Source organism: Cyprinus carpio, chromosome B10, assembly GCF_018340385.1.
Source record: "Cyprinus carpio isolate SPL01 chromosome B10, ASM1834038v1, whole genome shotgun sequence".
NCBI lineage: Eukaryota > Metazoa > Chordata > Actinopteri > Cypriniformes > Cyprinidae > Cyprinus > Cyprinus carpio.
In genome coordinates, this window is record NC_056606.1 from 3,142,715 (window position 1) to 3,164,672 (window position 21,958).

Genomic DNA, 21,958 nt, shown 5'->3' on the forward strand with positions numbered 1-21,958 from the left:
AATATGAAACTTAATATTGTAAAAATGGACATTTAACCCATGGGTAGGACATTTTGAGTATTTTTCCCCCCTCAGAGAAGGCAACATTTTTGTAAACAGCCATAGACACTTTGCAGTGCAAAGGTGCTTATGAATTGTTAAATCTAGGACTATTCAAGAGAGATAAAACCAATCACAGTTAAATATTAAGTTTTTTTTTTTTAAATTGAGATTTATAAGCTTTCCACTGATGTATGGTTTGTTATGATAGGACAATATTTAGCCGAGATACAACTATTTGAAAATCTTGAATCTGAGGGTGCAAAAAATCTAAATATTGAGAAAATCGCCTTTAAAGTTGTCTAAATGAAGTTCTTAGCAATGCATACTACTAATCAAAAATGAAGTTTTGATATATATACCTGTGCTACTTATGACTGCTTTTGTGCTCCATGGTCAATATATTGCAATATATATTAAATTAGCTTACAATTGCTATTGCTATAACAATTGCTGTGTGTTTATATTTTGAATGTAAAAAATTCAGTACATTTTAATCTTAAATGTCTTAACTTCAAAAAAGCCTGGTAATTTTATCTTTCATATCTTTCATGATAGCTAAAAATTGATAGCCTGAATGCACTGTAAGTCGCTTTGGATAAAAGCGTCTGCTAAATGCATAAATTTAATTTTTAAATTTTAATTTAATCTGTGTAAAGCTGTTTGAAACAATTTGTATCATATACATTGCAATATAAATAGCTTTAATGTGACTTGACACAGACGGCACAACTAAAGCTGAATAATATGCAAAAGAAAATATAAACGAAGTCTGTATGCCAGTTACAAACACTTTAAAACCGATTGTGGCAGAATACATACCATAAATGAGGGCTGTTCATATGGACCCATGAGTTTTGCAGCAGCAGGGGAGAAACGCTGAAATCCCTCGTGACGTCACGGGGAGAGAACGGGAGAGAGTCAGCCAGCGCTGCCCCTTTAAATATCAGTCACGCCTTGGATGGCTCTTTAGAGGAATCGCAAACCCCCAGGAAAAAACAGCCCATATCCCATCATTTCCATCGTCTACCGCGACATGACAACAGGAATTTAGAATTACGTCTTTAAACATCAACATTTAGGTGAGTTTAGCATCGCATCCATTCAATCTTTTGTTTTTATACGTTATATATTATTTAAAATACACCGTGTTTATTATGCATATTATATTAGCCTATATATCAACTAATCGTAAAGGTATAGGTGGCACTCACAGTTCAGGACTGGATTCTCTTTGTCCTTTATCTTGCCTGTTTTTTTCTGCGCATCCTGCCTGCACCATCCGACAGCGCTGCATCAGTTTACTGCCAAAGAAAAGAAAATATTTCCACTAGCCGTTTTTGCTCGCATCCATGTGCTCACTGAGTAGATGCTGCTCCTGCATTGAGCGAATAAGGGAAACGTACTGATCAGGGCTGGCAGAGGTCTCATTGGCCAGTATCTCTACTGACTCTGGTTACATGTGAAACATTCCATATAAAAGCTGAGCTTAGTTTGATTGAAATTGCGTTCATTTTTAAAAGTCTTACATGATTTATATGCTTAATATATTATACTGTATCCAAAAATTAATTGTATTAAAGTCTCTGTATTGAAACATTCATGCATGAGTTCATGTTATGTCAAAGGCAATAAGAAAGTGGCCCATTTACAGGAATGTAATATGATATGTATGTACAGTGATTTTTTTATTTTGGTTCACTCTCAGATAAAAGATAAATATAAGGTTGTAAATGGTTTTGTATGGTTTTTGTACTTTTATTTCATAATCATTCCTGTCAGTTTGCCCCCATCCAGGTCATTTTGAGCGATACCATGCCAGAACAAAGCAATGATTACCGGGTGGTTGTATTTGGAGCTGGTGGAGTGGGCAAAAGCTCCTTGGTCTTGCGCTTCGTGAAGGGAACGTTTCGAGAGAGCTACATCCCCACCATCGAGGACACCTACAGGCAGGTGATCAGCTGCGACAAGAGCATCTGCACGCTGCAGATCACAGACACCACGGGCAGTCACCAGTTTCCCGCCATGCAGCGGCTTTCCATCACCAAAGGCCACGCCTTCATCTTAGTGTACTCCACCACCAGCAAACAGTCTCTGGAGGAGCTCAAGCCCATCTTTGAGCAGATCTGCCTGCTTAAGGGGGACATTGAGAGCATCCCAATCATGCTAGTGGGCAACAAGAATGACGAGGTGAGCGCTCGTGAAGTGGAGAGCAGTGACGGAGAGGCCATGGCCAGGAGGTGGAAGTGTGCCTTCATGGAGACGTCCGCTAAGACAAATCACAACGTTAAGGAGCTGTTTCAAGAGCTGCTTAATTTGGAGAAACGCAGGACTGTAAGCCTTCAGATCGACGGCAAGAAGAGCAAGCAGCAAAAACGAGCCGAGAAGCTTAAAGGCAAATGTGTGGTCATGTGAAAAACCAAAACCAAAGTGTGCTTGGAAAACCGAAACGGTTTCACTTTCACGATGCTCTGGCTAACACTGTTTACACCTGAAAACACATATTTACCATGGTACACTTTTACAGGAACAAGGATTCAGTGAGACTCCAAAAATCGTGCTAAACTTTCTGTGGAACACAAAAGTAACATTTTTGAAGAATATGCTGGCTGCTCTTTTACATATTACAAATTATACTATAAAGTAGTTATTTCAGAAATTCCAACTCTTTCACACGTTTTCCTGTGGAGAAATACTTTAAGAACTCACAAAGTTATCATTTTAATTACATAACTTCTCTAGCTTGTCGCAGGTGTGATTGTGATGCCGCTGCACCAGATTTTAGTAACCAACCTGTTTGTTGTAGACCACAAAAAAGACGGGCTGATGTGCATGAACCCAATGACAGCACTAATACCCTTTCTTTTACCAGTAATGTAGACTAACAATTTCATATGACATTTCACAAAGCAGTAAGTCAGTCCTTACAGCACAGGCTGGGCTACAGCATATTAATGTACTGTATAGAAGCATAATTCATCATATATGGCAGTTCATGATCGCATATATCAGCTGAATGGGAACATGCAGGGGCATGCAGCCAGTAGTGAAGGTAGTAGTCAACCAAAATAAGCTAAATGGTTGTTGCTGTGTTAGTTGTGCAATTTATTATCAAAGATTAAAGTAAGCCTGCTGTAGTTTTATTTTACTTCCACATGCCTTAGATTTAAAGCTTAGGCTATAGTTTCCTTTAGGCTTTTTTTTTCTATTAATGTTTTTTGAAAAAGGAGTTGACTATTTTCCTAGTACAGTATTTGTATCAAGGGATATTGTAGCATGAAAGATTACATAAACATTAATTAATTGTAAAACTTAAATGAAAACTGCACTGCCAAAAAAAAACAAAAAAAAAAAACCTTAGTATTCTTGTCGTTCTTTTAGTACAAACATCTTGTTTTACCTTTTGGTTTCAAATTATTTTTCGTAAGCCACTGACAGATATTTGTACTTCTTTTTGAGCACAACATTTTTCAAAAAAACAAGACTTTATGTCTTAAGTCATTTTGCTTCTCAGGTAAATGTATCTTGATTCAAGAATGTTGAGATATTTGTAATAGAAAACAAGACAAAAATACTAAGTAAGAAAATCCGTTTTTGCAGTGTGGCAGTTTAATTTTTGAATATTGTAAACAATAATATTAACTGCTGACAAAATGACTAATAATTGGCAGTAGTGCTTTTTCGAGTGAACTAACATGAGCTGTACATGTGTTTACACATATTTAGTGAAATATCAGCAAGTGCTTTTAAGAGTGATATATATTTTGTAATTATGTATTTTTAGCATGACAGGTCTTGTAATCGAGTTGAAAGTGCTATACTGTATTGAAACTCACTTGTCTGGTTAGAGTGATGTAAACAGCTGTTTATAGAGTACTGGAGACCGTTAATGCCATATTTGACTTGAATCTGTGCAAATGTTGCTAATGATGCATATGTAGCTATTATGGATGCTCAGTCCCAAAGCTTACAGTGGGTTTCTGTTATACAGTAGGAGTTCCCATAGATAAAATGTAATATTGTTTTGATGAAATGCCTGTATAGACATCATGTGTGCCTACACGTTTTTATGACTGTATTATAGGTCACAAGAATAAATAATATTATGCATTTGATGCTGAATATTACACTTAGTACACTGAGAGGCTAATGACAGCTGACAGTTTTTCTTGAATCATCCATTAACTAGAAATGTATCCAACATTTAAGGGTTGCAGTCGAAACCTGCTGCCTTTGAATTCAGACAATTGTGTTAAGGTCACTCTACCAGCTGCTATGTTTATGTGTGTACTTAATCAAACAGTTGATGAATGGTTTGACTCTGAGCAGAAACGATGCTGTGTGTGGGGAAGAATGTATGTTGTATTTAGACATGTCAGAGTAATAAGCCTGCCTGCCTCATTACTGGCAAGTCAAGTGGTCTGCAGTATAATAGAGCACCTGCCAGCCCTTAACAAGCATCAAGCCAGTAACACACAATGAGCTCTTCCAGACTCCACCAGCATCATGACATAAATACACATGCACCATTTTCAAGTCCACCAGCGTTAATCTACTCTCCTGTCTGGTTTGTTTGTTTGTTTGGTATGTTGGTAAATTTGAATTTGAGGACTGGCGATGCGTTCCAATTCAGAGGCGGCATCCTTCGAAGGCTGCATCTGAATACCGATTACAAAGGATGCAACCTTCGAATCCTTTGAAGGCAGTGAAGTTTGGACGTTGTGAACTGGGATGGTTACACAGTTGGTCTTCGAATGCAGCCTTGAAAGGATGCAGCCTCTAAATTGGGATGAGGCTAGTGAATCATGTTGTCAGTCATACATCACCTGCTCTACTATATACTTTCAAAGTGCTATCTGGATGCGCAGCCTGTTGTAGATTCTGGAATTTCAGTCAAATATTTTTTGTGTATAAGACATGCAGTATGCATCATTGTTATTTATATAGTCTACATAAATATGAAAGACTTTAATGACATTACAAAGCGATGTAACTGTTGTGAAAAAACTATTGAAACCCAACTGAGAAACTCGGGTATCAAAATTGTCTCCCAGAAGAAAAATGATGGATGGATACAATTTTGATAATCAGTAGGCTAATGCAATCAGTCAGAATGTGTTAACAGTGCTATACTAAGGTTAAAGTGAGGGTTTAGTATTTATTTCAGTGTTGTGTACAACAATTGTACAATACAATTGCCAGATATTGCTTACATAAAATCATCTAAATGCAGTTTATGCCAAAGTGACATTTTTGACATAGAGAAAGGAAACATTATCTGACAACCTGGATTCACTTAATGCAGTTAACTTAATTGAAAGCCAAGTAATGGTTACTCTAATTAATAAGGTAAGAAAATAGAAATAATGCTATTGTGTTTCCTTTGTTTTATCTCTGCATGTCTTTGGGGTTTCCTAAGCCATTTCAGCTGTGATTGGTTATGTCATGGAAAAGTGGGGAGGGAGGGTGGGGAGTTGAACAAGTCACGGCTCTCCACTGACTTCATAACCATTAAACTGCAGCTGTTGCTCCTGTCGAAGCCGCAAATGCATCCTGATATTATCCTGATAGTAATGGACCCATGAGATGAGGGCTTTGGCTGTGGGAGTCACTGCGCCAGTAGGTTCACTGTGTAAACAACACTGCTGAAAATGTGATGACGCACAACTGCACCTCATCATTGGCGCCATAAATCCTCCATTACATCTGATCACAAATGGACCTACTGCCTTCATGTGTGACCACACGTAGCAGTGCAAAACAGCACAAATGAGTCACCAGGACTAATCCTCTGCTCTACCGTACTCTAGCAGTCCAAGCTCACTGCAAATGCAAAATTATATTATGTTGCTTCTTGTTCATCTTACGACACTTTCAAAGTGAAATATACAGTGAGTGGAACTAAAAGTGCATTTAGTTTTATTCTAAACAGATGAACGTGAATCTGCGCTAAAATGTTAATGCTCCATTGTTTTTAAAAAGAACGTTCCACTCACACTCAACCCCACCCTAAGCCTAACTGAAAGTGTTTACTAAAGCAAACATTAGATTAAAATGCATTTGCACAAAAAAACATGTCATTTTAGCTTGCTTCTAAAAGTCTTTGTGGTCTTTAATCGTAGTGCATCGATTAGTGCATCGCAGCAGCAATGCTGTACCGGGTGTGCTACTGAGCAAGTTTACCACATCTGAAAAAAGCCATGTGATGAAAACATCAAATGCATTAATTTACAAATCATGCATTATGATAAAAGCATTTTGAGGACATAGCACAGTATTATACAAGGAACAGTGTGAAAAAAAGTCTATATTAATTAATTTATGCACACATTTTATATATAGTACATATATTTGTTTTTATTTATTTATTTATTTATTTTTGTCTACTTGTTAATTTTGGACATCTAGCTTCCCATTTAGTTTTTAGTGGTTGAACTGTTTTATAACTTGTTTTATTTTAACAGTATATGAAATGCTAAAGCATATAATTTTACTCTACACTTTGGCAGGCAGCTTTACATATTCTCTTTAAACTGTTGTTAATTTGACTCACATTTGAAACTGAAAGCTCCCTAGACAGGAAGTCCAGGCCCTATCACAACAGCCAGTTTCACTCCCGTGGCTCCCAACCTGTCAGTCAAAATCTAATAACAGCCTCTCACAGACAAACTGAGCCAAGCAGTGTGTGAGAAGGAAGTGTGTGTGAGGCAAAACACGTGCACGGAAGCCATTAGACCTGGAGACGTTCCCTCCCAAAGGACGTTAAAACCCTCAAGATGGAGACACTCCCTGATCTCTAACCCACTTGTGAAGACATCACAGCGCAGGTTATATCCTACGCCTGAATACTGTAGTTTCATAACAAACAATTTCTCGCCTCACATCCTAAATCTGGTTTTGAGCCATGAAACGCATTAGAAGAACTTCTATCATTAAATGCACATCTACTTAAGATCTCTGTTAATGACACTGACTGACATCAGTCCAGTTTTTATTAGCTGATAAACTGTTACTAATGTTAGCCCTGTCGTTCTGTGTTTTTCCCCAGTTTGCTTTGCTCTTTCAGCCATGCCTGATGAATGCAGCTGTCTTGGACAATGAAAATGTCATTGAACCCAATGAAGTCTACAGACATCCTGACCTACATGACTATTAAAGTGTGTTTCAGGACCAGAATCAATTCTGATAACCCTTAAATGTAAAAAGAGTTATAAAATTACATCGCAATTCAGTTCAGGTGATTTCAATGGAATGGCGTGCAGATTTGCAGTGAATTGTGTTTTTGAATGGATGTCAAAGGAAGAGTGGCTTCAAGTTAACACCAGCACTTAATGAACTGACAGCCTGTCCCTTAATCGCCATCGTGTTTGCCGTTAAATAGTTAGTCTGGAGAGAGCTATATTTAGAGTTCACAACAGAAGAAAAGAAAAGGTTTAAATCAGAAAAATTAGCAGCAGATAGTAGTTAGTTCACAGCACTACTTCTGTTCATATATATTTGTGCTGACAAAACCAATCCAATCAAATCCAATCAGCCTTCGCTGGTAGCATGATGCAGCTCATCACCTATCTCAGTCAACTCAGACTCTGATCCTTAAAGGGACAGTTCACCCAAAAAACCTAAATTCAACTCACCTTTTAATAATGAGTAACAACAACAACAACAACAATGAGCAGCCCTGATATAAGTCAATGCAGACTGAAGTTTAATGATGTTCAGTACTGTGACTATAGAATTATTTGCATTTTATTTAGTTTATTCTTTATTGTTATTTATGCATACTGTGTTTTGGGGAATATGGGGGTTGTGAATGTGGGAGCGAGTTTTTAGCAGAGTTTAAGCAGAATTAAGTTATATTTTGTTAAAGAAACTAAATAAAATAAAATAAAATAAAAATAAAATAATTTTTCATTTATGGACCCACTGTGTCATGGAGGACTATTGATGCCACTCAAAAACGTAATTCAAAACTGTTTATTAATTCCATGATTAAAATGTTGTTAAATATAACAAATATGTATTATAATGTATAAATAAGGTACATATAAATATAATAATAAAACGAGGCTTGGCTGCCAGGCTGCAATACTGTACACTTCTCACAATGATTATATTATTACAGAGATGTTGTGGTTCAGAGACAACTGTCACGTGTATGTTCCTGTTTGTCTTTATTTGGTTTGGTTCCTGTTCTCATTATTAGTTAATCACCTTCATTCTGTTCACCTGCGGTGATTGCTCTGTTTCCCCGTCTTCATAAGCCTTCGGTTTCTGTCTGTTCTTCGTCCTGGATTAATGTTGATTTAATGGTACACGTGAGTTGATGCTATTTTGCTCTCCTGTTCTTTGTGTTAAAGTGGAATTAAAGTCTATTTTGGTTACTCCTTCGTCGTGTGCTATCTACAACCACATACCGTGACAAGAACCTTGCATACCAGATATTGTATGGTCACAATGCATTTATAAAGTTTAATAATTTTTCAAAAATAAATGTCAAATGCTTTTTTTTTTACATTAAAAAAACACAAACAATTTTTTTTAGATATGCTTATTTATTCGTCCATTTGAAATGGGAATTATGTATATATTAGTGCTGTAAATCGTTTAAAATATATTTTTTTATTTTTTTATCGTGATTAATCACGATAAATCCCACCTAACATTAAAGTTTTTAAATATACTTTTATTTTGCAATTTCACATGCAATCTTTAAATGAATGTACAAACAACATAAAACAGTATATTTGTTAATATTTGTTTAGTGGCATCTTTTTTTATGACTGAAAGCAGGTATCACTGATACCAGTACTGATGCCTCTATGAAATAGATTTTTTCCCCCCTAATATTTAACCATTGATTATAACCATTCAGCATTACAGTATAACTGAGAGCTATCAGTTCGAACATTTATAAGACTTAAAAAAAAATTACAACTTCTAATTTAACTTAAAACTATTTTCACATAAACCCATTATAATAAATGTCATATTTAGATTAATTTTTATTTTTGGATGGATGTGATATTCATGAATTGATTGAATTTATTTATAAATAAATTAATTATTAAATATATATGAATCTTTAAAGCTACAAAAGTTATTGATTTCCTCTTTTTTCTTTTCTTCTTTGATTAACAGACATCACAGCAGCTGGGATATTAGTTTTTTTGGCTGCTATTTCTTTATAATTTATTAATAGACTATTTAAACTATTTAAATAGTAACTTACTAACTATACTAACTTAAATACTAACTTACTAACTAAATTTCCTTGCAAAAACTAAAGACAAAATGCTATTGGCTACCTTTCAAAAGGGTGTTTCATACACTGACACAGGGCTGGGTCTGAGGAGGATTAGTTCATTTAAGCTCCTTCTGTGCTTTATGTCAAGAATAGAACAATAAGAAGTGGAGCAGTGCCCTGATATCAGCTGCAGTTGATGCAAATACTGCCTCTACATCATTACTTCTCTAAAGGAAGCTCTGCGGAAACGTGCAGTGACTGCCTTAAGGTAAGAATGTACATCGGTCTGGATCCATATACAGTAGTTCCATATAGTTTGAATGTGTCTCTTATAGTTAGTGATTGTCATGGCAAGGTTAGGACATTTGTCATAGTATGTCTTGTATTCCATTAAAATAATAAATATATTTTTTAAATATCGAACCAATACAATTAAACGAGAAGGTTCCTGAATTATGAACTAATATTTCATTTGTTGACTGACTTCTTATAAACAGCATTTATGCACACAGCTTTTATGATTATATTGAGCCACAATTGAGCCTATAAAATATTCTGGCTTTTAAAATGGATTTATAAAAGGATCATTTGAAATGAAATAGTGTAAGTGTTATTAGTTAGTTAGTGCTATAGTAGTTAGTGTTAGTTAACGTATGAGGAACAATACTTTACAGCATTTATTCATCTAGATTAACGTTCATTTCTACAATAATAAAACATATTCATTTTCAACATTTCAGCTTGTATAAATGACCATTTCTTTGGATTGATTCATTAATTCATTAGTGTATGAACAAAGAGTTATTTCTAAACAAACAACAGCACAGAAGATGAGACTGGCCCATGTTTCTGTTTTAGTGCACAGGACTGTAGATGTTTGGTCATCCAGCAGAATGAGTCGGAGGAAGAGGAGGAGCAGTCGCAGGAGGCGGAGCTCCAGCAGCAGTAAACGTGAGTGCTGATCTATATGTGGCTCCGGGGCCATGTGTGGACCATAATCCTCTAAACACTGTCTGAGTCACGCTTAGCCCACGCCTGCAGCACAGCCCAGACACAGGTGCCCGATTACTGTTTACCTGCATGTCATGTGACTGTTGACCAACGTCCAAGAAACGTGAACATGCAAATGTGTTACTTAATTATTAACTTATTACCGTACAGTCTTAGAGGGGACTTCAAGTAAATATAGCTATCACGTGAAAGAGGTTCAGCTGACAAAAAACCCCCAAAAACTTGGAAATCCCTGCATTACATGTAAACAAAACATAATGTGAATTTGTGATGTGTTTGAAAGACAGAAGCTTTCCAAAGCATATTAATACATGGTTAAATAACCACTGAGTGATAATTCAGATAAACATCGCATTCATCAGTAGTTGAAGCAATGTTGAAATGCTTAGAAAATACTTCTTAAAATTTAAATGATTTCTGTGAATCCAGAGGTCAAATGCTGTGTTTCCTCTCAATTTTCTAGTGACTGGTCTTTGTGTGAATGTCCACAAAACTGTATATATATAACCAGTAGGTTATTTTACAAAGGAGCATTTTAAAAATGAAAAATCAATCATGAATCATTTATTGCTACTGTGTGAATAATATGTAATCATGTAATCAATAAATTATGAATAATTTAAAAATGTAATATAATCGAGTACTTAATTTTTGGAATCTGATTACGTCATCCAGATTACATGTGATCAGTTACTAGCAAGCAATACAACAGAGTGTTTTCACACCAAACCACACTTTCAATTAGCTGCATAGGTCTTACATGAAAAATAAGGTGGATTTGGCAACTTTATGATAGCTAAAATTACGCTTTTTGGGGTTTTTCCTTCAAACATAAACAAGTATTGTGTTACAAATAAGACTGAGGAAAGATATGTGCAATGCTATGCATCTAAACCTCTTTTTATTTTGTACAGAATGCATCTCTCCATATCATTTTCAAAGACACACAATGGTGGACACTGTGGAAGCTGCAGAGAAGGGAGAAACTGACTCCTTCTGTAAAGAGCATGGACTGTCAGTGTCTGAAGACGAGAAGGAGACTGAGACTCCAACCACGGAGAAAGAAAACAGACCTGGGAGTTGTGAAGATTTCTTCCAGGACAAAAAGAATAAAGACTCAGAACGAGTAGACAGAGGTCCAGGGTTAAAAATCACACATTCTGTGACCATCGATAACTTTGGACTGTCTTCTCCCAGAGTTGTGTTCGAACGGTGCAATGAAGCAACGGTTAGTAGTGTGATAGCAGTCACTGAGGTCAAATGCATGAGCCCAAATATGAAGCTTGAGATCAATGAAGTCGTGACATCAGACGATTCAAATATCAAGACGACCTTTGTTATTCAAAACCACAGAGACAAAAGAGAAGAGACTCATTTTAGAACTGAGAAACATCAAACTCGAAAAAACACCCATGTGTGTTCATGGAACCGACAAGGAGCAGATTACAAACTAAACATCAGTGAGACTATCAGCCACAAGATTAGCATTGCAGAGCTGAATTCAGAGTCATCACATGCTTCCAAGAAGCAGAGCTCATGGGACGATCCCGAAGAAAAGGCTTGCAGTAAAAGCTGCTGTCAAAACAACTCCCGCTGGGGAAACACAGGTGGCCAGACGGACACAGATTTCACACTGGTTGATGGATCCTCCTGTTGTTCATCACCCTCTGATTTCTGGCGACATCAGAAACAGCACTCACTGCCCAGCAGTTTCAGTAATGAGGCATTATGGGATATCCCTCCCCCTGATGAATTTGCTGATAAAAAAAGTAATGCACAGGATTTCCTTGCAGAAGATGTTGCATCTTGTCAGATCAGTCCCAGAGAAAGATTCGCTGACCACAACAACACTAATTGTATGCCGACAGCATCTGAGGTTACCTTGTGCAAAGAGTTTACACGCCAGAATACACTGGACAACAGGACAAACGAGCCCAGGTGCGAGTCCTCGAGTCCTCAGGAACACTTATTCATGAATCCCAGAGCTTCAATAAACAGATCTTCTTTCACTAAAAACTTCATCGACAATCACGAAAGAAAGACGCGCTTGCGCAACAACAGCATCGCCATCCTAGAACGCAAAACTCATCCTGCAGGCTACGTGGACATTCCTCCCAAAAGACGAAAGACCTACCCGGGATTGACATATCAAATGAGTCAAGCCAGAGAGAGCATTCCCTCATACAGAGAGTCGTTTTCCTCTGGCACACTGTCGTCGTTTTTTATGCAGTCGCTTCCCTCTCAGGCAGAGAGGATGGGCAGGTTTTATGTAGAAGACGAAAGACTTCGTCCGCTTGGGAGCCGCAAATCTTCCAGTAGCAGCAGCTATAGACCAAGCTCCAGCTCCACAACAGGTCCCGACTCTTGTATTGCCAAGTTTAAAGATTACCGCTCAACGAAGAACCCCTTCTATCCATCCAGGTCTGATGAGAGTCCAGAAGAAGTCTTCTTTAGAGGCGAACAATATCATGGGCCAGCAGAGCTTCAGGCGAGTTCTGGTTTGATGATCGCTGATGGGGATGAAGATGGTGCGCCTGAGCTGAATGAAGTCAATGAAAGTGGCTTTGACGAGGAAATGCTGGAGCTGGATGAGTCCATTTCTCCAGGTGACACCATGGAGAGACATCAAAGGGAGCTTCTTATTCATGTCATCCCACCTTCCCTGAGCAACTCCGAGGAACAAATCGATGAAGGATTACACAACAGTGTCAAGCATAACACGTGTGACAGAGATGAATCCGACGCGCCGAAGAAACGAAGAGGGTCGGTAATGACAATAATCACTGGGCACTGTGAGCAGAGATTTCTGCAGGGCAACCGCATCTTCTCATTTGATGAGGAGCAACAGACAGATGCTTTGAGCCCTACTGCGTCTCCCATAGAGGACCTTGCCTGCATCAGAGAAGCGGTGGAGGAGCTCCAGGATTCCTCACAAGCACAAAAAACCACATCTTCTGCGAATAGTATACTAATCTTACATATGGACACGTCGTCTCAACAGTCTGGAGAAATGCAACCAAATGAAGTCCCGGATAAAACAAGCACAGATGTCTATAGGACAACCAAACTTTATAAAAATGACTTGCCTGAAAGGCAAAGTGCCTCAAAAAGTAAGCAATGAAATATTTTACAGTATGCTTTCTTAAAAATGGTTTTCACTGGTGTGTCACAACTCACAACCTCCTTAAAACTCTGAATGCTGGAGAGACTGAAACTCAACATATTCACTCTCTAATGGACACACACACAGTTTCACTCACTCTCTTGCTCATGTTTAAATTATAATATCGTGGTTTTCTGACTACAGTTCAAATAAGTAAGTAAAAATATTAAGTGACACACATTTTAGACACAAAATTGCTGATATTAACTGTTTTTGCTCTGTTCTGCCAATGAAAAAGTCACAATGGTATTTTAATGATTCGTCCGTTTTGAATGAATCATTTGAATGAGTCTTATTGATTTAATTTTTATAGTTCAATTTAAAAATAGTAAGAATTTACATGAAAGGGGACAAACATTTAGCAACTCATTTAGCAACCAAAATCATCATTTTTTTTTCCATTCAGGATGTCATTTTAATAATTTTGCAGATTGTTTTACCAATGTCCAGATTTCTGGACATTTTTGTTTAGTTATTTTGTAGGATCATCTGTGTTGTTGGGTCACCAGTCTGTGCCCTGAAGCTGAAAACGACTAAAACAGTGTTTTGTTGGCTTTGGCTTTACAATGTTGCTGTAATTGCACCTATTGATTTTTGTGTATTTTATCATTCGTAGATTCATTAGAGGTCAAAGAGCACCTCAGGCCTTCAACAGACTCCATTCATAAAGATTCAGAGGAGCATTCAGAGCACTGGGCAAGGAGACGCAAGCTCTTCAAGGAGAGCAAACAGCGCAGTTCTGCAGGAGGAAGCTCTATTACTAGCAATATCACAGAGGAATCAGGTATCCACTTACATATTGGTTTCAAAGGAAGTATTTGTGCAAACAATGCATTTTGTTCTATTTATGGCAACTAATCTTAGGTCACAAAAGGTGAATTTAAAGCAGTGTGACCATGGAGTCTAATTTCACTGTTGACACATGCTATTCTAAAGCTAATAATTCTACTTAATGCTATTTGAATATATTAAATATTACATTCATTTATTAATATAGCCTTATACATTAAAGGAGGACAGAGAATTTACTTATTTCAATCACTTTAAACCACCTGCAAGTCAGACTCACCTGCATTCAGCTCCCAACTAGTGTGTTTGATACCCCAGATTTCTGGCATATTTTTGGTAGTTTGGTACTTCTATTAAGAAAGCTATTGTGAAAATTACTACTGACTATCAAAATGTTGGCTACAGTAGGTAGAATGCATTTTTATTTAAAACATTGTCTTCTGTTTTTCGTCATTAGACACAATGAACTCTGAGGACACTCGTTCAGTGGACATGTCAATGCGGGATATTGAGGACAGAGGATTTTACACAGAAACCTTTCACTCAGTATCGTGGATATACCATGGAGATGAAGTTAACCAGGATGAAAGTGCACACTGTCTCAGCAGCTGTACTCGACCAGCAGCAAGTGGGTTCATGGCATTCTCGGATAAATATAGGCTATTTATGATTTGCAGTGTTTAAAGATGCATTATATGTTTCAGTTCGTGAGCGGACGGTGAAAATCAGCAAAGGCATGGGCGAGTATCCCTGGGGCTTCAGGATTCAGTTCTCCAAACCTATCGTGGTCACTGAGGTGGACACAAGTAAGTTATTATTAAGAATACATATCTGGTGCATGTCAAAGTTCAAGAATGAGAAACTCACTAGTAATTTTTTAAATCAGATTTTATAAAAAATAATAGCTTGAAGGCATTGAATAAGGTCTGTTCACATCAAATAGAGAGAGGGAATAATAAGAGAAGCCCACACAACACCTATAACGATAACGACACAAAGGAACAATATCTTTGAAATCAGATTGTGAACAATAACAACATTCGGAGCCAATCAGAATCAATCCTGCTTTGAAGTGCTCAAGCTTTTAAAGACTTGTAACTGCAGTACACAGGAGACGTGACATACTCAAGAAGATCACGCCTTTGTGCAATGAGCTACACATTATAATGCAATACTGATTTAAAAAATAAACAATTTGATGAATCTGCATGACATTTTTTTGCAACTTTGACAGGGTATGTTACTGGTTAAGTAACACTTAGCAGTTTAACTTGATGTCTATGTCTGTAAATTCACGAGTAGCCATAGGTCTTTCTTCCTACTGGCAACTTCAAAGCATGGTGCTAATACTAAACATGCACTGTAGTTAAATTATCATTATCTTTATTGTTAATAATCTTGATTCACCGTAGATTACAGTGTCAGCCAAATGATTTTAATGAGATTACTAAAAGAGCTATTTAAAAACTATGGCACATTAGCCACAAATTCATGACTAAAGAGTTAAAACACTTACAGTACAAACGGTCAGTGAATTCAGATTAATATGTACAGTCTCATTTGTGTATTTCGTGATCAGTTTAGGAGTAGAGCTTCATTCTTAGGTTTTTATACAAATTGCATGTTTCAACAAATCATGCAAATTGACACCAAATCACCGATTTGTAAAACAGTGATATGTTCTCTTGAGATCAGGTTGGAACAGCTCTACTATTATCCTTTAATCACATGAGTTAGTTTTTAAAATCTACGATGAGCAGATGGACAGTGCAAGAATAGACACCAAATTTTCTTTTCAGTTCTTTAAATGCTAACTTATTGTAAATTCTAGTAGCACAAAGTGCACCGTTCCTCCGATGTTGAGAGCTCAGATGTCTGTGTTTCAGATGGAGCAGCGGAGGAGGCAGGTCTGCAGGTTGGAGACTATGTGCTGGCGGTCAACGGCACCGATGTCACGATGGTGCCACACTCAGAAGCGGCTGACCTCGCACGACAAGGTAGAGTGGACACTCAGACAACATTATTACTGCATTTCTCATGGACAAGGTTTGATATTTTGAGGTGATTTCAGATTTAGGTTTGTTGGTTTCATGCCCAGTTCTCTCTGTAACCATTTACTGTACATTGGCTGGTAGTTTGACATATAGTTACAGTTTTGGGAAGCAACTAGTTACATGTAATTAATTTAATTACAAAATAATAAGGTTACACTTTATTTTAAGGTGTCCTTGTTACAGTGTAATTATACATTTAGGTACTAAGTAATATTAATGAACAACATGTACTTATATGGTTAGGATTAGGGTTACTTGCATGTAATTATTTATAATTTATTGTTATTATAATAGTAAGTACATGTAACGTGTAACAAGGACACCTTAAAATAAAGTGTTACCTAAAAGAAATGTAATTTTGATCAGGTACAGTTACTGAGAATGTAATTGTATTAAATTATAGTTACTTATGAAAATGTTAACGATTACAAAGAGGGTTACATCTGAATATTTTCACACATCAACATACAGACTTTATTTTATTTATTCTTTTTCATAACTTGCACTGACTGCTCTAAAATATGAGACACCAATGTTTCAGGAGTTTAGGACACAAGCTTCTTCGATAACATGCGTCTTTTTATTTCTTATTTGGGTTTATGTCTGTTTTTCCAAGCTATTGTTAGATGCCAGTGTTGAAAACATTAGAGAAGTAATAAAAAGTATCCAGTTACATTACTTGAATAAAGCAATTGAAATAGTTACACTACTTTTACATTTCCAAACTAACCTTCCCAACACTGCAATGTTATTTATAGTGGACTATCAAGATAAAGTCATACCGGTGCTGTTGTATAACTTCATGACATCATTTTGTGTCTAATTGTTGTGTGTGATTTCTGGTTTGAATAATAAAGGCCCAGACATTTTGACTCTGACCATTGGCTCGGACATCGGTCGAATGCCGAACACTCCTCGACCAGCGTGCAGAGGATACTTGCATAAGAGAACTCAGTCCAGTTTGCTGAAGGGCTGGAGAAAGAGGTGGTTTGTGCTCAGACACGACTGCTGCCTCTATTACTACAGAAACAAGCGTGTGAGTGCAGCTTTCTGTTTCATCCTGACAGATGAACCTGCAAAATCTGAAGGTGCGATGCCATGTAAACTTGGTTTCTCATTGACAGGATGAAGGGAAGAGCCGAGCTCAGTCTGTGGTGAGTCTGGAAGGAGCTGTGGTGGAGGCCGACAGCAGTTTAGGAAAGCCGTTTGTGTTCAGATGCTGCCCTGTGTCTGGAAACCGAGTTTACTACCTGTGTGCCACATCAAACCAAGAGATGAAGAGGTGAGAACATTTTTGTGTGTTACATAGAGAAGTGTATGTTGTGTTTTGCAAAAAGTGTTTTATGAAATTGAAAAGAGAATTAGCGTATGGTTTTGCAGATTTGGTTTGTGCTTCTGGTCTTTGAGTGTCAGGCTTCAGAAATAGTGTGACAAGTAAAGATTTTGTGTGCAAGCAGTTGAAAAAATCAATCCTCCTCCAGCATCACATAAAGTAGTACTTGAAGGTGGTCCCGAGAGAAAATACTTGTTAAGAATCAGGATTCGCCGTGTAGCTTGTCACACAAGTGTTTCAAAGTAGTTTCCCCAACACTGAAAGGAATTAGGCTCATAGAGCCTTTCCCATGCAACAACATGTAGGTTGTAATAAAAGTGTTTTTAAGAATTTTGTACATTGATAGGTTTTAGGCTTGTAGTTCCAAACCCGTAAAAGCTTAGTTAGTCTTCGGAACATAATTTAAGATATTTTGGATGAAAACCGGGAGGCCTGTGACTGTCCCATAGATAAATAACAGAGTCAAGGTCCAGAAAAGGTATGAAAGTCGTCGTCAGAATACTCCATCTGTCATCAGACGTGCAATCTGGGTTATAGGAAGCGACGGGAACAGTTTTTATAGCATGCATTTCAGTCACAAGCCTCCAAGTTTTCCTCCAAACTATCTTAAATTGTGTTCTGAGGACAAACGGAGCTTTTACGGGTTTGGAACGACATTGGGGTAAGTGATTAATGACAAAATATTCATTTTGGGATGGAGTATCCCTTTAACGTTACTGTTTGCATCGTGCCATCCAGCTTGTTTCAGAGGGACTGATTAATAACTTACATACCAAAAACCCATCTAACAGATGAATTTGTAATTGTTTGTTTCTCAGGTGGCTGGAGGCTATGGGTAGAGCAGTTCATCCTATTACACAGGTAACTTCTTTATCATTTCTGCATGCATTATTTGCTGTGGCATCATTACACATATCTAAAATTGGGTATTTCATTCCAAATTTCAACTCTATTAATTCAAATGAACAGGATGAATGAATAAACTGAATCGCATTGGCTGAAAGCGACTGATGTTGTTGTGGTAATGCTCATAATGCTAATGATGGTGCTTGTTGAGGCAGGATCACGTGTGGGTGGACGTGACTCGACACAACTCAAACCTGCCCCCTCTGGCAGTCAAGAACCCAGAATGCCTTGGGTTACTGCACCAGCTGGACAGGAGCAAGGACTCATGGGTGCAGCACTACTGTGTGCTGAAAGATGGATGCCTCTATTTCTACGCCAGCATTCGGTCGACCTGCGCGAGAGGTAATGCGTCTGCTACAGTGCAACTGGGTCGTGATGTGTGGGTGGTTATGTTTCTGTTACAGTGTTAGTTGTGGATGGGTTAGAGGTTATGAACTGAAGACATTTTTTTGCACAACTGACTTAAAACCATTTTTTTAGTGGTGAAGCAAATGCTCTACAGGCAAAAATTCCCACAGAAACACTCCAAAATCTTGAGGAAAGCCTTCCCAGAAAAGTGGAAGTGTCATAGCTGCAAAAGGAGGGACTAACTCCATATGAATGTGTCTGTGTTTAGAATGCAGTGTCATTAAATACCTGATGGTCAGGTGTCCCAATAATAGTGTATATTTTGGACATACAGTATCGGATTATTTATGTTCTTTCATGCAAATGTTTTCAGTTTTCTTGCTTTGCTATGACGGCTAATACAGTAGCTCTCATTTGTCTTGTTGCAGGAGGAATCTACCTGCATGGCTACACAGTGAGGGATCAGATGATGGGATCCAGAAGATCTGCTATTGAGCTCAGACCTCCGTCTGAAGAGTTTAAAGTGTTCTACCTCTGCGCAGAGAATGCAAACGAGAACAAACGGTAATGGACTTGATATTGACTAATGTTCAATCATGCATTTAAAAAGCATTCAGTAAATGCATCCACTTCATAATGCTAGTTAAGACAGCTTACACACACACAAAAAAACAGTAAAGATTTTGACAGTATTATTTTAAAATTAAACTAAAGTGGGACTGTCAAAAGTGCTGAAAACTATTTTTTTTAATTATCAGTCTACAAAACTGCTCAATGAAAAAAAAATTAAAGGAATAGTTCTCTCCAAAATGAAAATTTTGTCATCATTTACTCACCCTCATGTCGTTCCACACCTTGAACTTCTTCCTTCTTATGTTGAACATAAAGAAGATATTTGTCTTCAGCAGTTGTTGGTCTCTGTTGACTTCTATAGTATTTCTTTCTCTACTATGGAAGTCAATGGTGGCCAACAACGGTTTGGTTCATTAAAATTCTTCAGAATATCTCATTTTGTGTTCAACATAAGAAAGAAACTTATACAGGTTTGGAACGACATGAGGGTGAGCAAATGCTTAAATTTTTTTCATTTTTTGGTGAACCATTCCTTTACCAAACAGTACTATGTTTTATTGTTTATTGCAAAGAACAAACCTAGCTGTTAACAAGAGCTCATTTCTTTTGAACAATTATAAAATCAAAAGATTTAGCCTAAACTCTTACCACTTCCAGTTTTATTTTTCATACAGTTTGAGTCATTTAGTGGTCTGCTAACAATGTTTCGTTGTGTCATATTCATTCATTTTAGTTGTATATATTTGTGAAAAAAGAGTTATAAGCAAAAATAGCCATTTTTCGTGTCTCCTGACCACTAAGTGGCACTGCGCAGAAACACAAATTCAAGCTAGTTATAAAACACACAGATTTTCTGACAGGAAGACTTTAGGCAGCACATGGATGAAATGGCAGGAATTAACATCATCCTTTTCTCTTCTGTTTTCAGATGGATTAGCGCAATAAAATCATCTACAGCAAAATGGCTGCCATTGCATCAGGCAATTCAGGACTACATGAGTCGCCCATCCGAGGAAACAAGAATGTGAACGAGACTGATTACAGGACAGGCGTTTCTTAACAAGCACGACCGTGTTCAAACAAGAGCATGAGGATCTCCTAATTTTCTCTTAAAATTAGATCTGTGAATACCCAGACATTGTGCACAATAACATCTTAGTTTCTTAGAAGACTTCAGGTTGACAGGTTTGTAGCTTGGGTCTTGGTGGACTACAAGCTCTTATGCCTAAATGGCTCAAATGCATAGCCTTACAGACGCATGACGCCAAATTAGCATCAGAAAGTTTAGCTGTACAGTGCTAAAACTTGTAATCAGATCTGTACTGTTTTGATAAACGTCTGTGATGAACTGATCTTGAGATTGGCTTTGAAGTGCATTTGCTTATTTACCAAAAACTAAAGGACGAATTGAGCGGTATGAATACAAAACAGAACGATTTAACAAATTGAAACTACAATGAACAAATCATCTAGTGTAAACAGTCATGATGAACCCTAAAATATCTCCATATATAACATTCAAGTGCTTTTTTTGACACTTCAGCAGCAGCAGCAGCAAGTGCATGAAGTTGTCATGGCAACCAGTGCAGTGATGGCAGCTGGAAGCATAGAAATACAAGCAGAAACCTCAGAGTTACATCAAACTCTTTTCTCTAATTCTCTCAGTCTTTGGTTTTAAATGATGATTGTTTTAGGTGCACGTAACCGTTCAGATGCTCCTTGCATTCAGAGGACAGGTTAAGAAAGAAGGATGGCATGCATTTCTGTAAACCTGTTTGTGAATTCTTATGATGTTTTCCATTTTATGTAAAGACACTGCCACTGTTATTGTATATAACACACATTTCCTTCAAACCTTTAGTCCTCTTTAGATAAGATGCAGTCGAAGTTCTTAATTCTCGTTTTAGCTCATTTATACATTTGACGACACTGTCATGACTTTTACTATTCTTTGTATAACTAATGCTACATTTATGGGTTTTTGTATTAATATTTTTATTAGTATTGGATGGTCTTCCAGTTTACAGTTTGATAAGATTTTTTTACAACCTAAGGGAGTATTTATACTTGGTCACTTTATTCACTTCAATCTATTTATGTGGCATTACACTTGGCTGAAACGCATTTGAGATTGCATCGACCTAATGAGCTATTTGATCAGAAAACACATCTAGTGACCAAGTGTAAATATGCTCTAATGATTTCCCTAGAATTTGATGTAGTCTGTTCATTGAAGTGCTTGTATTGCATGTAAATAGCCAGCGAAGCTTGCCAAAATACAGACTTGCATCATGTTCTACCTCACACAAGCTGTTCTTGTGCGTTTGAGTTTCATGATTACAGTTTTCTGAACCAGTCTGACTGGCGTCACTGAGTGGTAAAATACACTATACTGCTCTAAAATATACCGTACAGTACATTATATTTTAGTATATTTGAGAAAATATACTGTACATTATATTTTCAATTAATTATTAATTAGTTTAATTTAGAGTTAC

General features: G+C 37.2%; 3 protein-coding genes across 4 annotated transcripts in view; 2 read left to right on the forward strand and 1 right to left on the reverse strand.

Moving 5' to 3' along the window:
- The window catches only part of syk (spleen tyrosine kinase), a 24,914-nt gene extending 23,919 nt beyond the window's left edge, over window positions 1-995 (reverse strand). Inside the window, exon 1 of the mRNA XM_042732115.1 lies at window positions 862-995. The gene's annotated coding sequence lies outside the window, so the exon portion shown is untranslated. The remainder of the gene's footprint in view (window positions 1-861) is intronic.
- Window positions 985-4,593, forward strand: LOC109098032 (GTP-binding protein Di-Ras2). Of its 2 annotated transcripts, none has more exons than XM_042732116.1 (2): window positions 985-1,121; window positions 1,822-4,593. In XM_042732116.1, the coding sequence occupies exon 2, from the start codon at window positions 1,855-1,857 to the stop codon at window positions 2,452-2,454; it is 600 nt and encodes a 199-aa protein (XP_042588050.1). In that variant the 5' UTR covers window positions 985-1,121; window positions 1,822-1,854; the 3' UTR covers window positions 2,455-4,593. The 2 variants fall into 2 exon arrangements, with proteins under 2 accessions (XP_042588050.1, XP_042588051.1); XM_042732117.1 differs by having other exon boundaries at window positions 991-1,121; window positions 1,837-4,593.
- A 4,849-nt stretch (window positions 4,594-9,442) lies between these two features.
- Window positions 9,443-20,670, forward strand: pdzph1 (PDZ and pleckstrin homology domains 1). Its single transcript, XM_042732118.1, has 13 exons — window positions 9,443-9,551; window positions 10,142-10,234; window positions 11,209-13,404; window positions 14,074-14,241; window positions 14,704-14,874; window positions 14,951-15,052; window positions 16,133-16,243; window positions 17,158-17,336; window positions 17,425-17,582; window positions 18,452-18,494; window positions 18,695-18,881; window positions 19,316-19,451; window positions 20,389-20,670. Exons 2-13 carry the CDS (start codon window positions 10,177-10,179, stop codon window positions 20,486-20,488), a joined length of 3,609 nt encoding a protein of 1,202 aa, XP_042588052.1. The 5' UTR covers window positions 9,443-9,551; window positions 10,142-10,176; the 3' UTR covers window positions 20,489-20,670.
- Window positions 20,671-21,958: the final 1,288 nt, after the last annotated feature.